Consider the following 19,206-nt stretch of genomic DNA (forward strand, 5'->3'; position numbering starts at 1 on the left):
AAACCGAAGTTTATTTGGTTCGATTTCAGATTATATATGTCAAAATCGAACCGAACCGACCGAAAAAACAGAAATGTAGTATTATAGATGGTAGATGGTAGATGAAAACAACTATATTTCCTCGGTCGAGGGTATATCCCTCGGCGGAGGCCTTCCTCCCGCTTGGCTTGGTTGGATCAGGAACGGATGAGCGGAACGTCCTTGGAAGAGGGGGATGGTAGACCTGCCATATGAGGCTAGTCTTTTTTTGGCTTGGAGGGACTTTCACCTCGCCCACACACGAAGGGTCACTAGGTCGGGAGCGCACCTGGAGGAGGGAATCATCTCCGATGTTCCTACCTCTTCGTCCGAGTAGCCGACTCTTCGACTGCTCTCGACGAAAGCTAGAGGAAGCACTAAGGGGAGGGAAGGAGGCTAACATGTTAAGAATTAAGGGAACGAGTTAAGCAAGTGTAGCTTAACAAACGAGCGGATGGAAAACCGGATCTCCGAGTTGCATGAAAATAAAAAAAATAAAAAATGATATGGGGAGGAAAAATGATGGATTTATATGAGTGGGTGTATGATGTTATGACCATCATTACGAGTTGAAAAAATTCATTACGATAGATTTAGGTTCAATATGACATTATATATGGTAAATGTGGTATAATTCATTTTATCATATGAAATATGATCAAACCGTGTAAATGGATTGATATTACTTCTGGAGCGTTCGAGCTCGGTTTGGACTTGTTCGAGCTCAACGTCCTTTCAAATCGATTCCTCGACAGCCTGGCTTTGATATATTTGAGCTCAATCTCAAAGGCCTCCCGAGCCCCATCAACCATAGTTTTTCTCATAAATACCAAGTTTGATTTTTTGTTTGTGTTAAAAGTATCTTATATTCATTTCATCATATATTTTGTATTTGATTTGAGCATCGGAATGAATACTCCAAACACACATTCGACTCCTTTTTAACACTCACTCTTTGATTTTAGGCAACCAGATCGTCCAAATCTTCAATTTGGGCATTTGGTTCATTAAATCAGCACTCATTTAACTCAGTGAACATTAAAAAAAAAAATCTTCATAATAAAAAAAAATCTTATTGTTGTTGTGAAAAAGTAAAAATCTCAAACTCTTAAAATTATCACACTACACACTTTATAATATTTTTCTCTCAACTGAATTGTGATTTTCTTCACAAATGAGAGATCTATTTATAGAAAATTTTTACAAATAATCCAAAAATAAAATACATCATTACCTACATCATCACACACTAATTTTCAATATTCAACACCTAATTTTACCTAATTTTCAACATTCAACATTCACATTTTCAACACAAATATTTAACACATTTTTAAATAATTTTTCAACACTCCCCCTTGTGATGATGATCATAATGATTGTATACATTACGTGTTTTTATACTGCCTCGTTAAAAACCTTACTAGGAAAAACCCATTGGGATAAAAACCATAGTAAGGGAAAAAGAGTGCAGTCACGTAAACTCCCCCTCATGTTGACACGAACAATTCTTCACAAATTTCGTAGATTGCGCATCCCAATATTATATATGTGCTTTCTGAATATTGTCGTAGGAAGTGCCTTTGTGAAGAGATCTGATGAGTTTTCACTTGATTGAATGTGACGAACATCAATACATTTATTCTTCTCAAGCTCCTTGGTGAATGCGAAGAACTTAGGAGGAATATGTTTAGTTCTGTCGCTTTTTATGTATCCTTCTTTCATTTGAGCAACACATGCAGCATTATCTTCATATAGTATCACAGGCTTCTCGTCGAATGATAATCCGCATGAGATTTGGATATGTTGAGTCATTGATTTTAACCACACACATTCACGGCTTGCTTCATGTAGTGCAATAATCTCGGCATGATTTGATGAAGTTGTTACAAGTGTTTGTTTCTGTGAACGCCAAGAAATTGCAGTGCCTCCACGAGTAAATACATATCCAGTTTGAGAACGTGCTTTGTGTGGATCAGATAAGTATCCAGCATCGGCATAACCAATTATACTTGGATTAGCATCTTTTGAATACAAAAGTCCCAAGTCTGTCGTTCCTCGTAGATAACGGAATATATGTTTAATTCCGTTCCAATGTCTCTTTGTTGGATATGTGCTAAATCTTGCCAATAAATTTACGGCAAAAGATATATCAGGCCTTGTACAATTTGTAAGATACATAAGGGCACCGATAGCACTTAGATATGGTACTTCTGGACCAAGAATATCTTCATCATCTTCACATGGACGGAATGGATCCTTTTCTATGTTTAATGATCTAACAACCATTGGAGTACTTAAAGGATTTGATTTGTCCATATTAAAACGTTTAAGGATCTTTTCTGTATAATTTGTCTGGTGAACAAATATTCCACATTCTTTTTGTTCAATTTGTAAACCCAGACAATACTTGGTTTTTCCAAGATCCTTCATTTCAAATTCTTCTTTCAAGTATGACACAACTTCTTGAATTTCCTTATTTGTTCCAATGATGTTTAAATCATCAACATATACAGCAATAATTACGCATCCGGATGTTGTTTTCTTAATGAAAACACAAGGGCATATTGAATTATTTACATATCCCTTTTTCATCAAGTGATCACTTAGCCTATTATACCACATTCTGCCGGATTGCTTCAACCCATATAATGATCTTAGTAATTTCACAGAATAACATTCTCTGGGTTTTGAACTTTGTGCTTCAGGCATCTTAAATCCTTCAGGGATTTTCATATATATATTACTATCAAGTGATCCATATAAGTAGGCTGTAACAACATCCATAAGACGCATTTCTAAATTTTCAGATACTGCCAAGCTAATCAAATACCGAAACGTAATTGCATCCATCACAGGAGAATACGTTTCTTCATAATCAATTCCAGGCCTTTGAGAAAAACCTTGTGCAACAAGTCGAGCTTTATATCTTACTATTTCATTTTTCTCATTTCGCTTTCGAATAAAAACCCATTTGTATCCAACAGGTTTTACACCTTCAGGTGTAAGGACTATAGGTCCAAAAACATTACGTTTATTTAGCGAATCCAATTCAACCTGGATGGCATCTTTCCATTTTATCCAATCCTGCCGATTTTTACATTCACCAAAAGATTTTGGTTCATGATCTTCATTATCATTTATGATGTCGATTGCCACATTATAAGAAAATATATCATCAATTTCTTCTATATCTTTTCGGTTCCATATTTTTCCAGTATTAATATAATTGATAGAGATTTCATGATTCTCGTCAGTTTGTGGTTCTGACAAAACATTTTCATCATCATGTGTTTCTTCAGGAACATCATTCTCTATTTTGTGATCATTATGTGTTTCTTCAGGAACATCATTCTCTATTTTGTGATCATTGTGTTTCTCTATGAATTTTCTTTTTCGAGGATTTTTATCCTTGGAACCAACTGGCCTTCCACGCTTCAGGCGTTTAATGACATCATGACTATCTTCAATTTGTTTCTTCGGAATTTCAATTCGAGCAGGGGCATTTGCAGCATGTATATATGATTTAGTTACCCCTTTTGTGTCTGCAAATGCATCTGGTATTTGATTTGCTATTCTTTGCAAGTGCACAATTTGCTGTACATCTTTTTCACATTGTTTTGTTCTTGGATCCAGATGTAACAATGATGATACATACCATGTAATTTCTTTTTCGGTATGTTTCTGTTCTCCCCCTAACATTGGGAAGATTTCCTCATTAAAATGACAATCAGCAAAACGTGCTGTGAACACGTCGCCTGTCTGTGGTTCAAGATATCGAATGATCGATGGACTATCATAACCAATATAAATTCCAATCTTTCTTTGAGGTCCCATTTTCTTTCGTTGAGGTGGTGCAATAGGCACATACACCATACATCCAAAAATTCTCAGATGAGAAATGTCTGGTTCTTTACCAAATGCAAGCTGCAATGGGGAGTATTTATGATATGCACTTGGTCTGATGCGAATTAATGAAGCAGCATGTAAAATTGCATGTCCCCATATAGAAATAGGGAGCTTTGTTTTCATAATCATTGGTCTAGCAATCATTTGCAGACGTTTAATCAATGATTCAGCCAATCCATTTTGAGTATGTACATGAGCAACAGGATGCTCAACAATGATTCCCATAGACATACAATAATCATTGAAAGTCTGGGAAGTAAATTCACCAGCATTATCAAGTCTAATTTTCTTGATTGTATAATCGGGAAATTGATTCCTCAATTTTATTATTTGAGCAAGTAATCTTGCAAATGCAACATTTCGAGTTGACAATAAACATACATGTGACCATCTGCTGGAGGCATCAATCAATACCATAAAGTATCTGAATGGTCCACATGGTGGATGGATTGGTCCACAAATATCACCCTGAATACGTTCAAGAAACATTGGTGATTCAGTTTGGATTTTGGCTGGTGATGGTCTTATAATAAGTTTTCCAAGAGAACATGCTTTACATTGAAACTTATTATTCTGAAAGATCTTCTGGTCTTTCAATGGATGACCATGTGTATTTTCTATAATTCTTCGCATCATTGTTGAACCAGGATGTCCTAATCGATCATGCCAATTGGTTAATATTGAAGAATTATCAATTACCATGTTTGATTCAATGGGACGTATATGTGTATAATGCAATCCAGTAGGGAGCATTGGTAGTTTTTCAATCACATATTTCTTTCCTGATTTATATGTGGTAAGACACATATATTTCTCATTCCCTTCATTCATTGTTTGAGTATCATACCCATGGGAATATATATCATTAAAACTCAACAAATTTCTTTTCGATTGTGGTGAATATAAAGCATCATTGATCAAAAATTTTGTACCATTAGGTAACAAAAATTGTGCTTTACCACATCCTTTAATCAAGTCTACAGGACCTGATATTGTATTCACCGTTGTTTTTGTTGGTTTTAGTTCCAAGAAATATCTTTTATCTCGGAGGATAGTGTGCGTTGTACCACTATCGGGTATGCAAACTTCAGCTTTGCTCATAGCATTTTCCATATTTGAACTTCAAAAAATATGCAATGAAAAAAAATTAATGACAATACATATTTAAATATAACACATATCATAATTGTACAATAAAACATTATCATATAAATACATGAAAAATAAATTATTGTACATTTATATTCTACCACTATATTGTTCATTTTCAGAGAAATCATTGAGAAAATCTGCAGCATCAATATTGTTCATTTCTATCCCACCAACATATTGATCATTTCCAGAGAAATCATTCATAAAATCAGCAGCATCAAAATGAGTTGAATCACTCAAACGGTCACTTCGATCAGTGAAGTTGGTCTCTTTTTCTTTCCCCTTTATTGATTCTTTATAAAGTTTGCAAAGATGCTCAGGGGCTCGACAAATACGAGACCAATGTCCTGGAGTTCCGCATCTGAAACAAGAACTTTCAAATCTTTTCGAGTGATTTTCACTAACACTCATGTTTTCTTGATGCCTTTTCTGTGGATGGTTTGGGTCGTTATTTTGAGATGAGTTATAGAAATAACTATCTCGATTATTTTCAAAACCACGGCCGCGTCTACGACCACGACCTGAGTCTCGTCCACGTCCACGTCCACGACCTCGACCTCGACCTCGACCAAAACCTTGTCTTTGAATTTGATTTTGGTTTCCAGGTTTAAATTCATTTTTACTTACAGCATTTACTTCTGGAAATGTTGTTGATCCAGTGGGTCGGGACTGATGATTTCTCATTAATAGCTCGTTGTTCTGTTCCGCCACAAGAAGACAGGCGATGAGTTCAGAATATCTCGCAAATCCACGCACTCTATATTGTTGCTGTAGTGTTATATTTGATGCGTGAAACGTGGAAAATGTTTTTTCAAGCATTTCCGATTCTGTAACCTCATGTCCACAAAATTTTAACTGCGAGATCATTCTATACATCGCTGAATTGTAATCACTGACTTTTTTAAAGTCTTGGAATCTTAACATATTCCATTCATCACGGGCGGTCGGAAGTATAACTTCCCTTATATGTTCAAATCTCTCTTTTAATCCTTTCCACAGAGCCATGGGATCTTTTTCGATGAGATATTCACATTTTAAACCTTCATCAAGGTGTCGTCGTAAAAATATTATAGCTTTTGCTTTTTCTTGTGATGAAGATATACCATTTTCTTTAATGGTCTCGCTTAGACCCAATGACTCAAGATGCATTTCTACATCAAGAGTCCATGGCATATAGTTTTTCCCAGTAATATCAAGAGCGATGAATTCGAGCTTTGCCAAGTTTGCCATGGTGGTACTAAAAATTACGATGCATTTTATTAGTTAATGAATATTGCAATACAAAGTAATGGATAAACAACAAGTACAAGTATTCGTAAAAATAAAGAAAACACACGAGGAGGATATTCTCCGATAAATACAAGACTGGTGAGTATGATAACCAAAATAATTAAAAATAACCTCGTGAAAGCCATCTTCTTTTTTTCTTCGAAAATTTGATGAAGAATAATTTTTAGAGAAGAAGAGAAAGTTGGAGTGATTGAATGTATTTGTGAGATTGTATTTATAGAGCAAAAACTAGCCGTTTTGTTACCGTTTATTACCGTTGGTGTATAAGAAAATAAATGTATGTATTTGTATAATTTTATGGTAATAATATGGTGTATATAATATTAGTCATATTTAAATAATTATGTATATCATATCACATTATTATAATTAGGTGTCATAAGTTATTTTGTTTAAAAAACCTTATAGGCTTTTATACTTGTCGTATCCCTTACCGGGAGTGTGGGATGTCGTCTTAACATCCTCCCAGGATTTATAACAAGTTTTTGAAAAAATTATTTTTATTATTTCTAATAATAACATTATATTATATATTAAATATATAAACAATAAATAAATAACAGTAAAATATATATTATTACTGTTGTTACTTTTTNTGTATGTATTTGTATAATTTTATGGTAATAATATGGTGTATATAATATTAGTCATATTTAAATAATTATGTATATCATATCACATTATTATAATTAGGTGTCATAAGTAATTTTTTTTAAAACTCCTTATAGGCTTTTATACTTGTCGTATCCCTTACCGGGAGTGTGGGATGTCGTCTTAACATCCTCCCAGGATTTATAACAAGTTTTTGAAAAAATTATTTTTATTATTTCTAACAATAACATTATATTATATATTACATATATAAACAATAAATAAATAACAGTAAAATAAATATTATTACTTTTGTTACCTTTTTCTTCTGTTCGGAGCTTGGAAAAATATGGAGGACTTTTAGAGCTTCGTGCTGATAACGTGTTGTGAAAAAGTAAAAATTTACGGTAAAAAAGTAAAAATCTCAAACTCTCAAAATTATCACACTACACACTTTATAATATTTTTCTCTCAACTCAATTGTGATTTTCTTCACAAATGAGAGATCTATTTATAGAAAATTTTTACAAATAATCCAAAAATAAAATACATCATTACCTACATCATCACACACTAATTTTCAATATTCAACACCTAATTTTACCTAATTTTCAACATTCAACATTCACATTTTCAACACAAATATTTAACACATTTTTAAATAATTTTTCAACAATTGTTAATTTGTTATCCCTTGATCTTTGTTTTTTGGGCCCTATTTGGGCTATATGAAAGTGACGAATAGCTAAATCTCAAATGGTATGGCCCAATATAGATAGCCCAAAAACAAATCCACACCCTTCGCAAAGAACGTCATAGCTTTGTTAGAAATTCAATCAGAGCAAGTCACCAGTAGACGGCCGTATCCATGGCGGAGGTTAACCCTACGGCCACTGAAATCCAACCCAACATGACAATATACATTAACAACCTCAACGAGAAAACCAAGCTCGACGGTATGTTCTTTAATTTACGTAATTTTGTAAAAAAAATTGATATTACTTTTGTTTTGTTAGTGATGATGCAGCGGAATGATTTTTTGTTTTTGTTTTTGTTTGTCTGTAGAATTGAAGAAATCTCTGCTCGCTGTGTTTTCACAGTTCGGGAAAATATTGGAGGTTTTAGCGTTCAAAACCCTAAAACACAAGGGCCAAGCATGGGTCGTTTTCGAGGAGGTTTCTTCCGCCGCCAATGCGCATCGTCAGATGCAAGGGTTTCCGTTTTACGACAAGCCCATGGTGTGCTTTTCTGATTTTTAAAATTTCTCTTTTGCAGTATTTGACTTTAATTTCAGTTTCGTTTTTAACGAGATATTATTCACTAATTGCTATCTTACCAGAAAAATAAATCGAGTTAATGCTATTCTTTTGTTCCAGCTGTTTCGGTTCACATCTATCGTTCTACATTCTGATTAGTGAAGCAACTAGGTGCACAGCTGAATCTTGCTTTAATATTAGAAGAAAAACTCCAACTAAAATTCATATAAAAACGAGGAAAATCTAAATCCCCGCGGACAGTTTGTGTCTATAGGCTTTATATTGCGTGTAATGAGCGGATTGGTTAACAGTTAACTCAAGCTCCAGGCAATTGCTCGTCTTTCTTGATATTTTCCCATGGAGCAAGGGTGCATTTGTTTATGCAGTCACCTCGTGATAGCCTCATTGGTTGAGAAATGTGAATATAGCATCGACAATTTGTTATTACTCTGCTAATATGTTGTGAGATTCTCTTTTTCTGTGTTTGAAAGTATTTTAATTGTATACCTATGGCAGAGGATACAATATGCAAAGACAAAATCAGATATCATTGCAAAGGCGGATGGAACTTTTATGCCTCGAGAAAAAAAAAGGAAGCATGACGATAGAGGTAAGTCATCTTTCTAGAGCAATTTAATGTATGAATGTAACTGTATTTGCTTATTTTATGGTCCTTCCAAATCACAAGCTAAATGAGCAATTGTGATACAAAACCATTCATACATTCTTCTGTAATCTGTCTCTATCACTCAGCCTTTCCTTTTATAAGTGCAGTGTTGCAAAAATTAAAACTTATAAGCATTCAAGACAGTGAAATTGTATGGTATTTTACAAGACAAATTTGAAAAGAGAAATGCATGTTAACATATTTTTTGATGTGATCTAGTCGGCTTCATTAGTAACATGTTAAATATGTTTATGAAGATCTGAGGGCCTGCAATTTTATGTAACAGAAGGTGTGGTATCAAAACTTAGCTCAGCTCTGAACTGTGGCTTGTATATTCTTATGAGTATGAATTTGGATTTGTTATACAACATATACGGATGTTAATTTGCCTCTCATTTCATGGGTATCTTTCTATTCCCTAATCGGATCGTCTTTCCCTAGTCGGATTCGGGAATAGTGTTGCTTCTTACGTATATGGCTATTGCATTGTATAGAGCAGAGAATTCAAAAGGTTGACAATGTCTGTTGTTCACAATATACTTGAAACGTGTTTCCTGGAATTTGGATAATGAAATCTGTAGTTTTTAAGATTTGTGGGTTGAGTACAATACTGAGAAAGAGAGTGCATTTTCTTCAGGACTTTCGCATTCCCAAATTTTTCTTCTTGGCCGTTTATATTAGCCGGATGTTTCTGTGTGTGACGCAGGAAGAAAGAAAAAGGATCAAACTGATGCTAATCAAGCATCAATGGGTCTGAATCCTGCATATGCTGGTGCCTATGGCGCTGCCCCTCCTGTAAGGATATTTAGGACTTTGTCCTGATATAGTTCTTTGCATTTTTGTCTCCATTGTCTATTATTTTCTGTTTTTATAGGAATTCTCGACTCATTATCTTTTTGCGTGGTGCAGTTGTCTCAAATACCATTTGCAGGTGCAAGGGCTGTTCCAGAGGCTCCTGCTCCACCAAATAACATCTTATTCATTCAGAATCTTCCTCCTCAGACAACTTCAATGATGTTGCAAATGCTGTTCAGTCAATGTCCTGGATTTAAGGAAGTTAGGATGGTTGAAGCAAAGCCAGGAATTGCTTTTGTTGAGTACGAGAATGAAATGCAGTCGACAGTTGCAATGCAGGGGCTTCAAGGATTCAAGATAACCGAAGACAATCCAATGTTGATCACCTATGCCAAAAAGTAAATCTTTTTCACCGAGTTATTCCATGTTTTTATATTGTATCAACCTTAATTTAGTGGAATTCACAAACTGATGTTTCTTGTACTCATTTATAGTGTAAGGTTAAGGTTATTTTGGGAGTTAAGGGCAACTCCAACGCTGCGGCAAAATGGTGTTTTAACTCCAACGCTGCGCCACAATGCTCCAATGGGGCTGCGTTATTTCACCAAAATAGCGCAGCTCCTCTCCCCCTGCGCCAAGCCAGGGGTCTTTTTTTTTTTAATTTTATTTTTTAATTTTTTTAAATGTGTATTTATTATAAATATTTGTATTAAAAATTGTAAATATTATAAAATAATAGTATAATATTTATTTTAATAATTAGATATTTAATCCTAAAAATTTTAAAAAATATAATTGTTGATTTTAAAATATTTATTTATTTATGTTAATTATTAATATTTAAAAACTAATTTGATTTAATGATTTATAATTAATATAATTTAATACAAATACAAAAGATTACTATAACAATACAATTCATAACTAAAATGAAAAATATAAGTGAAATACAAATGCAATTTGAAAAACATAATTCAAATATAAATACAAATACAATAATCGAAAGAAAAATACATTTAGAAGATAAACTTAAATATTATTATTTAAATTTATTAATAATAAAACATTAGTCATAATTTAAATATATTAAATAAAATATAATAATTAATATATGTAAAGTAAATGGAATATTCCGAGAATATTTTTTTTGGTGTAAGATTTGAAGTAAATGGGTTGGAGATGGATGTTGTATTTGATGCAGAAATCGCACTATTTTAGTGTAAAATTTGCACCAAAATAGATTTTGTGGTTGGAGATGACCTAAATATATTGTTTTTATCTTGTGCAGTTAGAAAAATACATACACGACGCACCAAAAGAGCGAAGATGATAAACGTATTTGATCAATAGGATAATTAAAAAAGATTGATAAGAATTTGAAATGAAGGGATACATAAAATAGGAGGATAAAATTTTTAAAACGATGGATTAATTTTATACATTTTATTTATTCACCAAAATAGCCTACACCGTTCCCTTTTTTTTCCTCCTATTGCACACTCTCCTTCCCTGTGCTCTTTATTTTTTTTTTCTTAGTAACAGGAAAGGGACAGTAGCTTGAGTATAAAAATATACGATAATTTTATCCGATATTAAAATATGTACACCAAGAAATTTAACTTAAAGAAAATAGAAAGAGCATTAATATTTTCAAAAGGATATTACCACGCAAAGCCAATTTTTAAGCACATTTGAACCTTCTAGCGTGCCAATATGTACATAGAAAGGCACTCAGCATGGCATCGAACCTCATTTTTAAACCGTGTATGGTGGATATGATCTCACGATTAACAATGCCTGCGTTGCATCAAAAAAGTTCGCCAAATATCAAAAGAGCCAATAACTATACAGCTATCATATATAATATAATGTTTATCACCTTTTCTCACATATTTAGGCCAGGACATGAAAAATAGTTTAAATAATGCCAGAAACACGTAAAGATGAAAGTACAACAAAAATAAGCCATAGCAGCATGAAATAAACACTAGTGATCCAGGCCCAAAATCTTGGACCTCCAAGCTCAGCACCCAAAGTAATCCGCCGAAATACCAAAACACCAATACATCCTGCAGAAGTAGCAAAGAACACGAGTAAAGAGAAGCTGAGCCCCTCCGCCTTCTCTATCCGCAATGGTTCATTGTATGCAAAGAAATTGTAGGATGTGTTGATGAGCCACGGTACGCCAATGCCAACATATATGTTCACCGAGTTGCTTCATTAGGATAAATGAAACAAACATATTTAATAAGTGAAACTGTGTCAGTTAATACGACTTTTGCTATTAAAATCTCTAGTTTATGCAACTGATTACTTGTATAGAAACACATGAAAATAACAATTGGCACACGATGGATCTCATGTCAATTTGTGGAAGATGTTAAAAATGATTCATAAAATTGTTCAATCAACTTTTATAACAATGATTTTCACATTATAGGCTCGAAGGCAAGCTAACGTAGTCTGTTATCGGAGTGAAGCCTGTTATTTTCGGCAGGATGTATTGTATCACAACAGAGGTGTTGTAAAACAGCTTAAGTTTGATTGTCTGCTCGGTCATATATTAACATATTTGGCATACATGAATCTAAAACGGCTATTACCAATCATAACAAACACAATGTGAGTACTTAATGCAAACGATACAAGAAAATAATTTGAAAAGTTTCCGATGTGTGACAATTGAATAGCTAAATAATTTAAAATGAGAAACAAAAACTGCAGATATATACTTCAAATGTCTCGTGAAACCTCAAAGAATAATGAAGCAACTAAAAGAACCTGCAAGTGATATTAGCTATGGCAGAGTCAGCTGTTATCTGCCTCTCTGCTGCAATCTTGCTTGCTACTAAATCTGGCCATGATGTTCCAGCTGCGAGTGCTGTGAATGCTATGACATAAGGATCAATACCTGCACTTTGAGACCATCACTAATATTGATACCAAAGACGTAGGACAAGGCTTCAGATATTAACACTTGTAACTGTAGACAAATCTTAAATTAACTGTGAACCTGTTACACAGCTTATCATATCTGTAAGCTTAGTTACAATGTAAGCTATCCCGCTGATAAAGGTTAAAGCAAAAATGAAGGCAACCCATCCATGAGCAATTTGATAAGGAGGCACAAAAGCAAATAGGAATCTCCACGGTGCAATGAGAAACTGCAACAATGCCTTTGCTAGCCATAGCCATGTATTGTTCACTTTTCTTGATTCTGAGTTTGAAAACTTGTAAAGGAAGATAAATAATCCATTCAGCAAATAAAATGATCCCAAAAAGATCTTAACGAAAGATGACACAGCATTGTACCATGAGTGCATCAACGAACTGTTGCTTCCAGATGGCTAGAAAATTCTCATTGTATGTAACTATATCTTCACTAGATTGCTCTGAGGATTCGATGGTATCAGGTAACTTTTGATACGCAGCACCTGAGGTTTACATTTCACGTAAAGAATATTAGAATAAATAGGCGGAAATGGTTGTCACTTATAATTGTCGATGACTATTGTATTCTAATGTTTTCAGCAGAGTTTCTCAAGAATCTTTAACAAAACATTAGCAAAAATGTAGAGTCCAGCCTGAGTTTTTAGCTGGATTTAAACAGCTCCATTCTTGGACAGATATCAATACCTCAGTCCATCAAAATACAATCTACAAGAAAAAAGAGGTGCAAACTATTCATTTCAACCAGAATGTTACCACTGCGGATAGATAAAACACCAGCATGATTTCCATCTCTATTTTCATTAACTTCCAGTATTCCTGGGTACTTCTTATTATTCCTGTTGCCATCCCTGTGGGTAGAAGTTTCTGGTGGTACCCATTCTTCCGGCCTCTCAGATCTTGGTCTGATTACAATTAATAGATGCCAGAAAAAAGAAAATAGGCATTGGTTCTCTTGCTTTAACCAAATAACGAATTTCTTGGATGAGTGATTCTGTAAATAGAGAAGAACATAATTTGAGATTGTTAGGTTACCTACAATGGCAAAGACACGTATGGCCAACGCTTGTCTTGAGCATATGCATGTGTAAGCAGTAACCCATATTGCAGCACTGTCAACAAAGCTTCAAGAAGAGTAATGACATCTGGCGTCCACACCTGCGAAAGCAAGTAATTCGTGCTAAAACAGGCAAGATGCAACCAACCCAACAATGGACTTACGGGATAAAATTATATGTTGATCCACGTTCTTTTTAGATTTAAATCAGGTGGTTCAAGTAACAATAAATGTTCACTTCTCTATAAAAAATTCTCTTGCTTTTTTTCTTTTTAATTAATCATCAATGAAAATCATCGTTATTTGTTTATGCTAAAAAAAACTACGAAGTTCGGAAACATGTACAAGGCATTTACAACTACTAAAACACATGAAAAGATGGACTGGTTTTTAGACAAATAGGTCGAGTTCAAGAAACAAGCTTTGAAGCAGTAGCACACATGTTACTCTCTGATGATTAATACGTCCACTCATTATTGTTTCAATGCGTCCATAATTCATCAAAAAAAAAGAGAGAGAATTTTACATGTATTTCACAGCCGAATAAAAAACATGCGAGCTACTCCTTTTTGTTACAAATGGAATTTACAAACTGCTAAAGATGCTATCGTCAAATCTTAACAAAATAATTCTTGCCAAGCCGACCAAAGACCCTTGAGTTTTGGTGGAGAGAATACATTTTAAACAAAACGTTTTATTTTACTCCCATCAGTCCGTAATTGGATTCAAACAACTTCACCTTAATAAAAATAATAAAATAAAAGTTCCTATATATATCTTTGTTCAATAGCTTAGTCTTGTGAAGTATCATAAACATAAAACTGGAAGTAAAACTTCTAGTAAATTGATCTAATAAACAAATTCATAGCCAGAAGTTATATTCCTTCACTACATGCCTGCGCAATAAATTAAGATAAAGACAATAATAAACATGTATCACCTCCAGTATTATGTACAGCCAAATGTAAGCCCAGAAAGACCAAACGAGCTCCACAAGCCACACTCCAATATCTGAAATCTTTTTAAGTTCTCCAGCTTTAGGAACCACAACACAAACCGCATGAATGGGAAATAAATCAAAAGCCGCAGAGCCAACAAGTGTTCCGGGACCTAAACCTGTTAATGGTAGTAATGCAATCAAAATTCAAATAAATATATTTGTTTTACAAGAGAAAGTGAAGGTCAAAAGAGCTGCTTATAAATTACTATACACTTGTAGAAATGAGGAAAACATGAAAAAATATGCAGGAAACAAAAAGGCAGTACGAGAAGCTAAAGATAAAGTATGATAAAAAAAGAACCTAAAGATAAAGCTTTTGAAGACTCTTATAGACAACTTGACATAAGGGGAAAAGCAGGTCTATAAAACAGCTAAAGCGAGAGAGAGGAAAACAAGGGATTTCAATCAAATAAGATGGCATAAAAGATGAGACAAATAGGGTCTTAGTGAATGACGGGGAAATAAAAGTGCGAGGAAAGAAGTATTTTCATCATTTTTATAATGAAGGTTGGGATAACCAAACTAACTTAAGAAATTTAAGCACGTTAGAACAGTATAGAAACATGATTTTTTTTATCGAGGAAGTCAAACTACAGAGGTAGATAATGCTCTGAAGACGATTAAAAAGGAAAGACGGTAGGACCCGATCATATTCCTATCGAGGTATGGAAGTGCCTACGGAATCAAGGCATTGGATGGCTTACGAAGTTGTATAACGAGATATTAAGAACGAAGAAAATGCCCAAACAATGAAGAGAAATTATTGTAGTTTACTTGTTTAAAAACAGGGGAAATATACAAAACTGCGCAAATTATAGGGGCATTAAGCTAATGAGTCATACCATGAAGCTTTGGGAAAGAGTGATTCAAAGAAGATAAGAAAAGAGGGTAAGGTGACTGAAAATCAATTTGGTTTATGCTTGGAATGTCGACGATGGAGGCTACGCATCTCCTTAGACAATTAATTATAAAGTTCGAGAGAAGAAGCGAGACTTACACATGGTGTTTATCGACCTAGAAAAGGCACATGATAGACTGATGAGAGTAGATACGTGGAAGCTTTTAGAAAAGAAAGACATAAGAGTAGCACATATTGAAGTTATCAAGGACATGTATAAGGATGTAGTGACAAGAGTGAGGACCTCAAGAAGATTAACCGAAAAGTTTCCAATATAGATAGGCTACATCGAGGATCGGCTTTAAGCCTTTTTTTTTGCACTTGTCATGAATGAACTCACAGACATATTAAGGACATGGAGTTTTGGTGCTTGTTGTTTGGAAATGACATTGTGTTGGTGGATAAGACTCGTGAAGGTGTAAATGTCAAGCTTGAAACTTGGCTAGAAACGTTGGAAATTGGAAGAGAAGGGTTTTAGACTTAGAGCAAAGACATAATACATGGAATTTAAGTTTAGCAATACTAGGAACTTCGAGGCAATAGTTAAAATATGAGATGTTGAATTACCGACAAATGTGACCTTTTAAGTATTTACAAAATGATGTGGGGATTGATAGAGATTTATCACATAGAATACAAGTAAGATGATCGAAGTGGAGAAGTGCATCTGATATTTTGTGTGAACGTAAGGTACCCCTGAAACTCAAAGGGAAGTTTTACATGATAGTTGCTAGATTATATTGGGTAGTAAAACATGTACACAAACAAAAGATTAGAGTCGCGGAGATGAGGATGCTTAAGTTAGTTAAGTAGATGTGCCGAGATACAATAATGTATATGTTAAGAAACAAATATATTAGAAAAAAAGTTGGGTCGCGCCTATCGAAAATTGAGGGAGACACGCCTAAGATAGTATGGACAGGTACAAAGGCGACCAATGTAGGCACAATTTAGGAGATGCGAGACCATGACTAGTACCTGTATTATTGGACAAAAAAAGATACCAAAAAAGACATAAACGATAACAATTAAGCATGATATGCATTAGATAAATGATAAAATAACAGGACATTGAGCACAATGGCATAAGAGAATCCATATAGCCGGCCTCACTTGATGGAACAAAGACTTGTATGTAGTTGTTGTTCTACAATTTCAGACAACTCTTATTTTGTTTATAAAGTTAGAATTAAAAAAAATGAAAAAAATAGGATGAAAAGCAGAATCGGAAAAACATGTCAAAAGAACCGTGATCCCGACCAAAATTAATTTTAATTTCATCAAAAACGGCTTACATAATCTAGTTGCACACACATCCCAAGAAACAAATATTAGCGGGTAAAATCGGGTATCAAGAATAGCACTGCCATAGCATTTAATTCAAGATGTATATATCTAGAGCTCTAGGAAAGCAAAGAGATTACATATCAATAGCAAATGAGTGAGTGATTCATGGTTGCTAAAAGAGAGAGAAAATATCACTAGAACAACAAAGGGAAAGAGGGAAATGTGCTGTGATTCAGCCCAGATAACAAAAATTCTCCAAACAAGAAAAGCCTTGAAAAATGGTACAAACCTCCAGCATACAAATTTCCAGTATTCCTTATAGCATCAATGGTAGCCAATGAAATTTGGGGAAAGCTAGTTCCGAATGCCAGTAAAGTGATGTCTGCTATGGCATAATTCCAAACCTTTTTGTGTTTGGGAACTTTGGCATTTGTACAAGGATCTATCTCTTCCACTAGTCGTGTATGCTTGACAACATTTTCCATAGACCGGAAAAAGCAACCAGTTATAGCCGATAAGCCAATAAAACAGTAGGCAAGAGCCATGGAATACAAGAAGCCTCTGAAACCATCACCAAGCCCGGTTTCCCACTTGAAAAGCAAATAAAGTCCACATTTCTCATGCCCAATGGTATTGGAACTCCCCAGCACATTCTCAGAAGTGTTATTAAGATGGGGCATCTTAATAACTTAATGAATTAGAATCTATGGCTCGCTCATGAAGCAAGAGGGCACTGCCAAATAAGTAACACACTTATTACATACTCAATGGTCAGAACTCATGATTAAACATGATCAAGAGAAATTGAATTACTAGAAGCAATATTAATCACAAATTTTAACAAGATTCATATACCAAGGGAGCTAAATAAGCAACCAAACTATGTATAGGATGCATAGAAACCGAAACCTTTTCAGGACAGTTACTAGATACAGACAGACAAAACAAAAATTTATGGGGCATGAAAAATAGACAGACTTGAGGAAATGAACTTATCCTCTTACTTTCATAACTTAAACAACCCCAAATATCACTCGCTCTAATTGTCAAAGTACGCAAGCAATTGAATTAACCTAATTAGTACCGACAGTCAGATCATAGAAACGCGGTATGCATTTGGCAAGGTTTCACCTCAACAAGCTAAATTAGCTGAACATTCCGTCGGACTCTTCCCACTCAATCAAAGCACAATCATTAACACGATGACAATAATGGCAATGAAATAAAGCATCGAAAGTGACAAAAGTAGACACTCACCGTCGGGTGTTGATCACCGACGATGCGACGGATTCGAAGATGCGCGTTAACAGCCGTGGAATTGGAGGCAAATGAGATGGAACTTCAGCCTATTTCTTCAAGTTTTTCACGTGATCCTTCAAGGTCGACGTGCTACACTCGGGTCCGGTATATTATTTAATTTTATTTAATTTACATAATTCCCTTTGAAATTTAATATTTTCCACAATTTTACCGAAATACGAGAGCGTCATATTAGTATATTACTGCCATTTCGACTTGTTTGAATATGAATACCCTTCTTGAAATATAAACCACGTGCAAATTTTGTATAATTTAAATCATTTTATTTAATTATAGTTAGACTTTGGTGTCATATTTATACATGTAATATTGCATAACTGATTGACGTATTATGTTCTTCCTTTTCGGATACAACAGTGATATCATTTTTTAATCTGAATACAGAAAATGACTCATTTATTCAGTGTTATCCGTGAGGTTAATCCTTCAAAAATGTATTGAGCGTTGGAACTACGCGTAGTTCATTGTTATGATCTACCTGCATATGAAAACAATAAGAATTTCAGTTTAGAATGCATATTTGATGATCGAGATGTGAATATATTTTTTAATATTAATCTTCTATAAATATGAGAAAATAAGATTTACATTTTTTTTCTATTTTATAGGTTTCACGCATACATGAGACAATAAACATCTCGTCCATGATAATTTGAAATCGATCCTCAAAGAAGATCATTTTTTTGCTATTAAAAACATCATTTTTACATAAAATCAAATTAAATACGAGGCAGCAACAAACAAATACAAATCAATTTGATCATTAAAACTCGTGTCTTCAAGATTTTATATGATACTTTTCCATCAATGATGTATGAATTCACGTTCTTTAGATATATATCATCGATAAGACGGAACTTTTTGGTAAGTTATTTATTTTTTTCATGTTTTATTGATCTATCATATTTAATATCATTTTTTGTTTAATTATGTGATGTAATAACAAATTGTAATTGCTCGGATTACGTAGATTAAGTAGAAATATCTTATTGGCTCGTAAACGTTCTTATGAAAAGT

At 34.0% G+C, this 19,206-nt stretch overlaps 2 protein-coding genes across 4 annotated transcripts; one reads left to right on the forward strand and one right to left on the reverse strand.

Moving 5' to 3' along the window:
• Positions 1-7,730: 7,730 nt before the first annotated feature.
• On the forward strand, positions 7,731-10,163 carry LOC140973333 (U1 small nuclear ribonucleoprotein A). The gene is made up of 5 exons (XM_073436035.1): positions 7,731-7,916; positions 8,026-8,198; positions 8,733-8,826; positions 9,590-9,678; positions 9,793-10,163. Exons 1-5 carry the CDS (start codon positions 7,829-7,831, stop codon positions 10,078-10,080), a joined length of 732 nt encoding a protein of 243 aa, XP_073292136.1. The 5' UTR covers positions 7,731-7,828; the 3' UTR covers positions 10,081-10,163.
• Positions 10,164-11,465: 1,302 nt separating this feature from the next.
• LOC140973340 (magnesium/proton exchanger-like) lies at positions 11,466-18,333 on the reverse strand. 3 transcript variants are annotated; one of them, XM_073436052.1, is made up of 9 exons: positions 18,127-18,333; positions 17,159-17,602; positions 14,625-14,800; positions 13,667-13,785; positions 13,384-13,532; positions 12,991-13,112; positions 12,692-12,908; positions 12,460-12,589; positions 11,466-11,747 (listed from the first exon to the last, which is right to left on the reverse strand). In XM_073436052.1, exons 2-9 carry the CDS (start codon positions 17,547-17,549, stop codon positions 11,702-11,704), a joined length of 1,350 nt encoding a protein of 449 aa, XP_073292153.1. In that variant the 5' UTR covers positions 17,550-17,602; positions 18,127-18,333; the 3' UTR covers positions 11,466-11,701. The 3 variants fall into 3 exon arrangements, with proteins under 3 accessions (XP_073292153.1, XP_073292151.1, XP_073292152.1); XM_073436050.1 differs by having other exon boundaries at positions 11,466-11,893; XM_073436051.1 differs by lacking the exon at positions 18,127-18,333 and having other exon boundaries at positions 11,466-11,893; positions 17,159-17,621.
• Between the last annotated feature and the right edge of the window lie 873 nt (positions 18,334-19,206).

The sequence above is a fragment of the Primulina huaijiensis genome, chromosome 3 (genome assembly GCF_012295235.1).
Source record: "Primulina huaijiensis isolate GDHJ02 chromosome 3, ASM1229523v2, whole genome shotgun sequence".
Taxonomy (NCBI): Eukaryota; Viridiplantae; Streptophyta; class Magnoliopsida; order Lamiales; family Gesneriaceae; genus Primulina; species Primulina huaijiensis.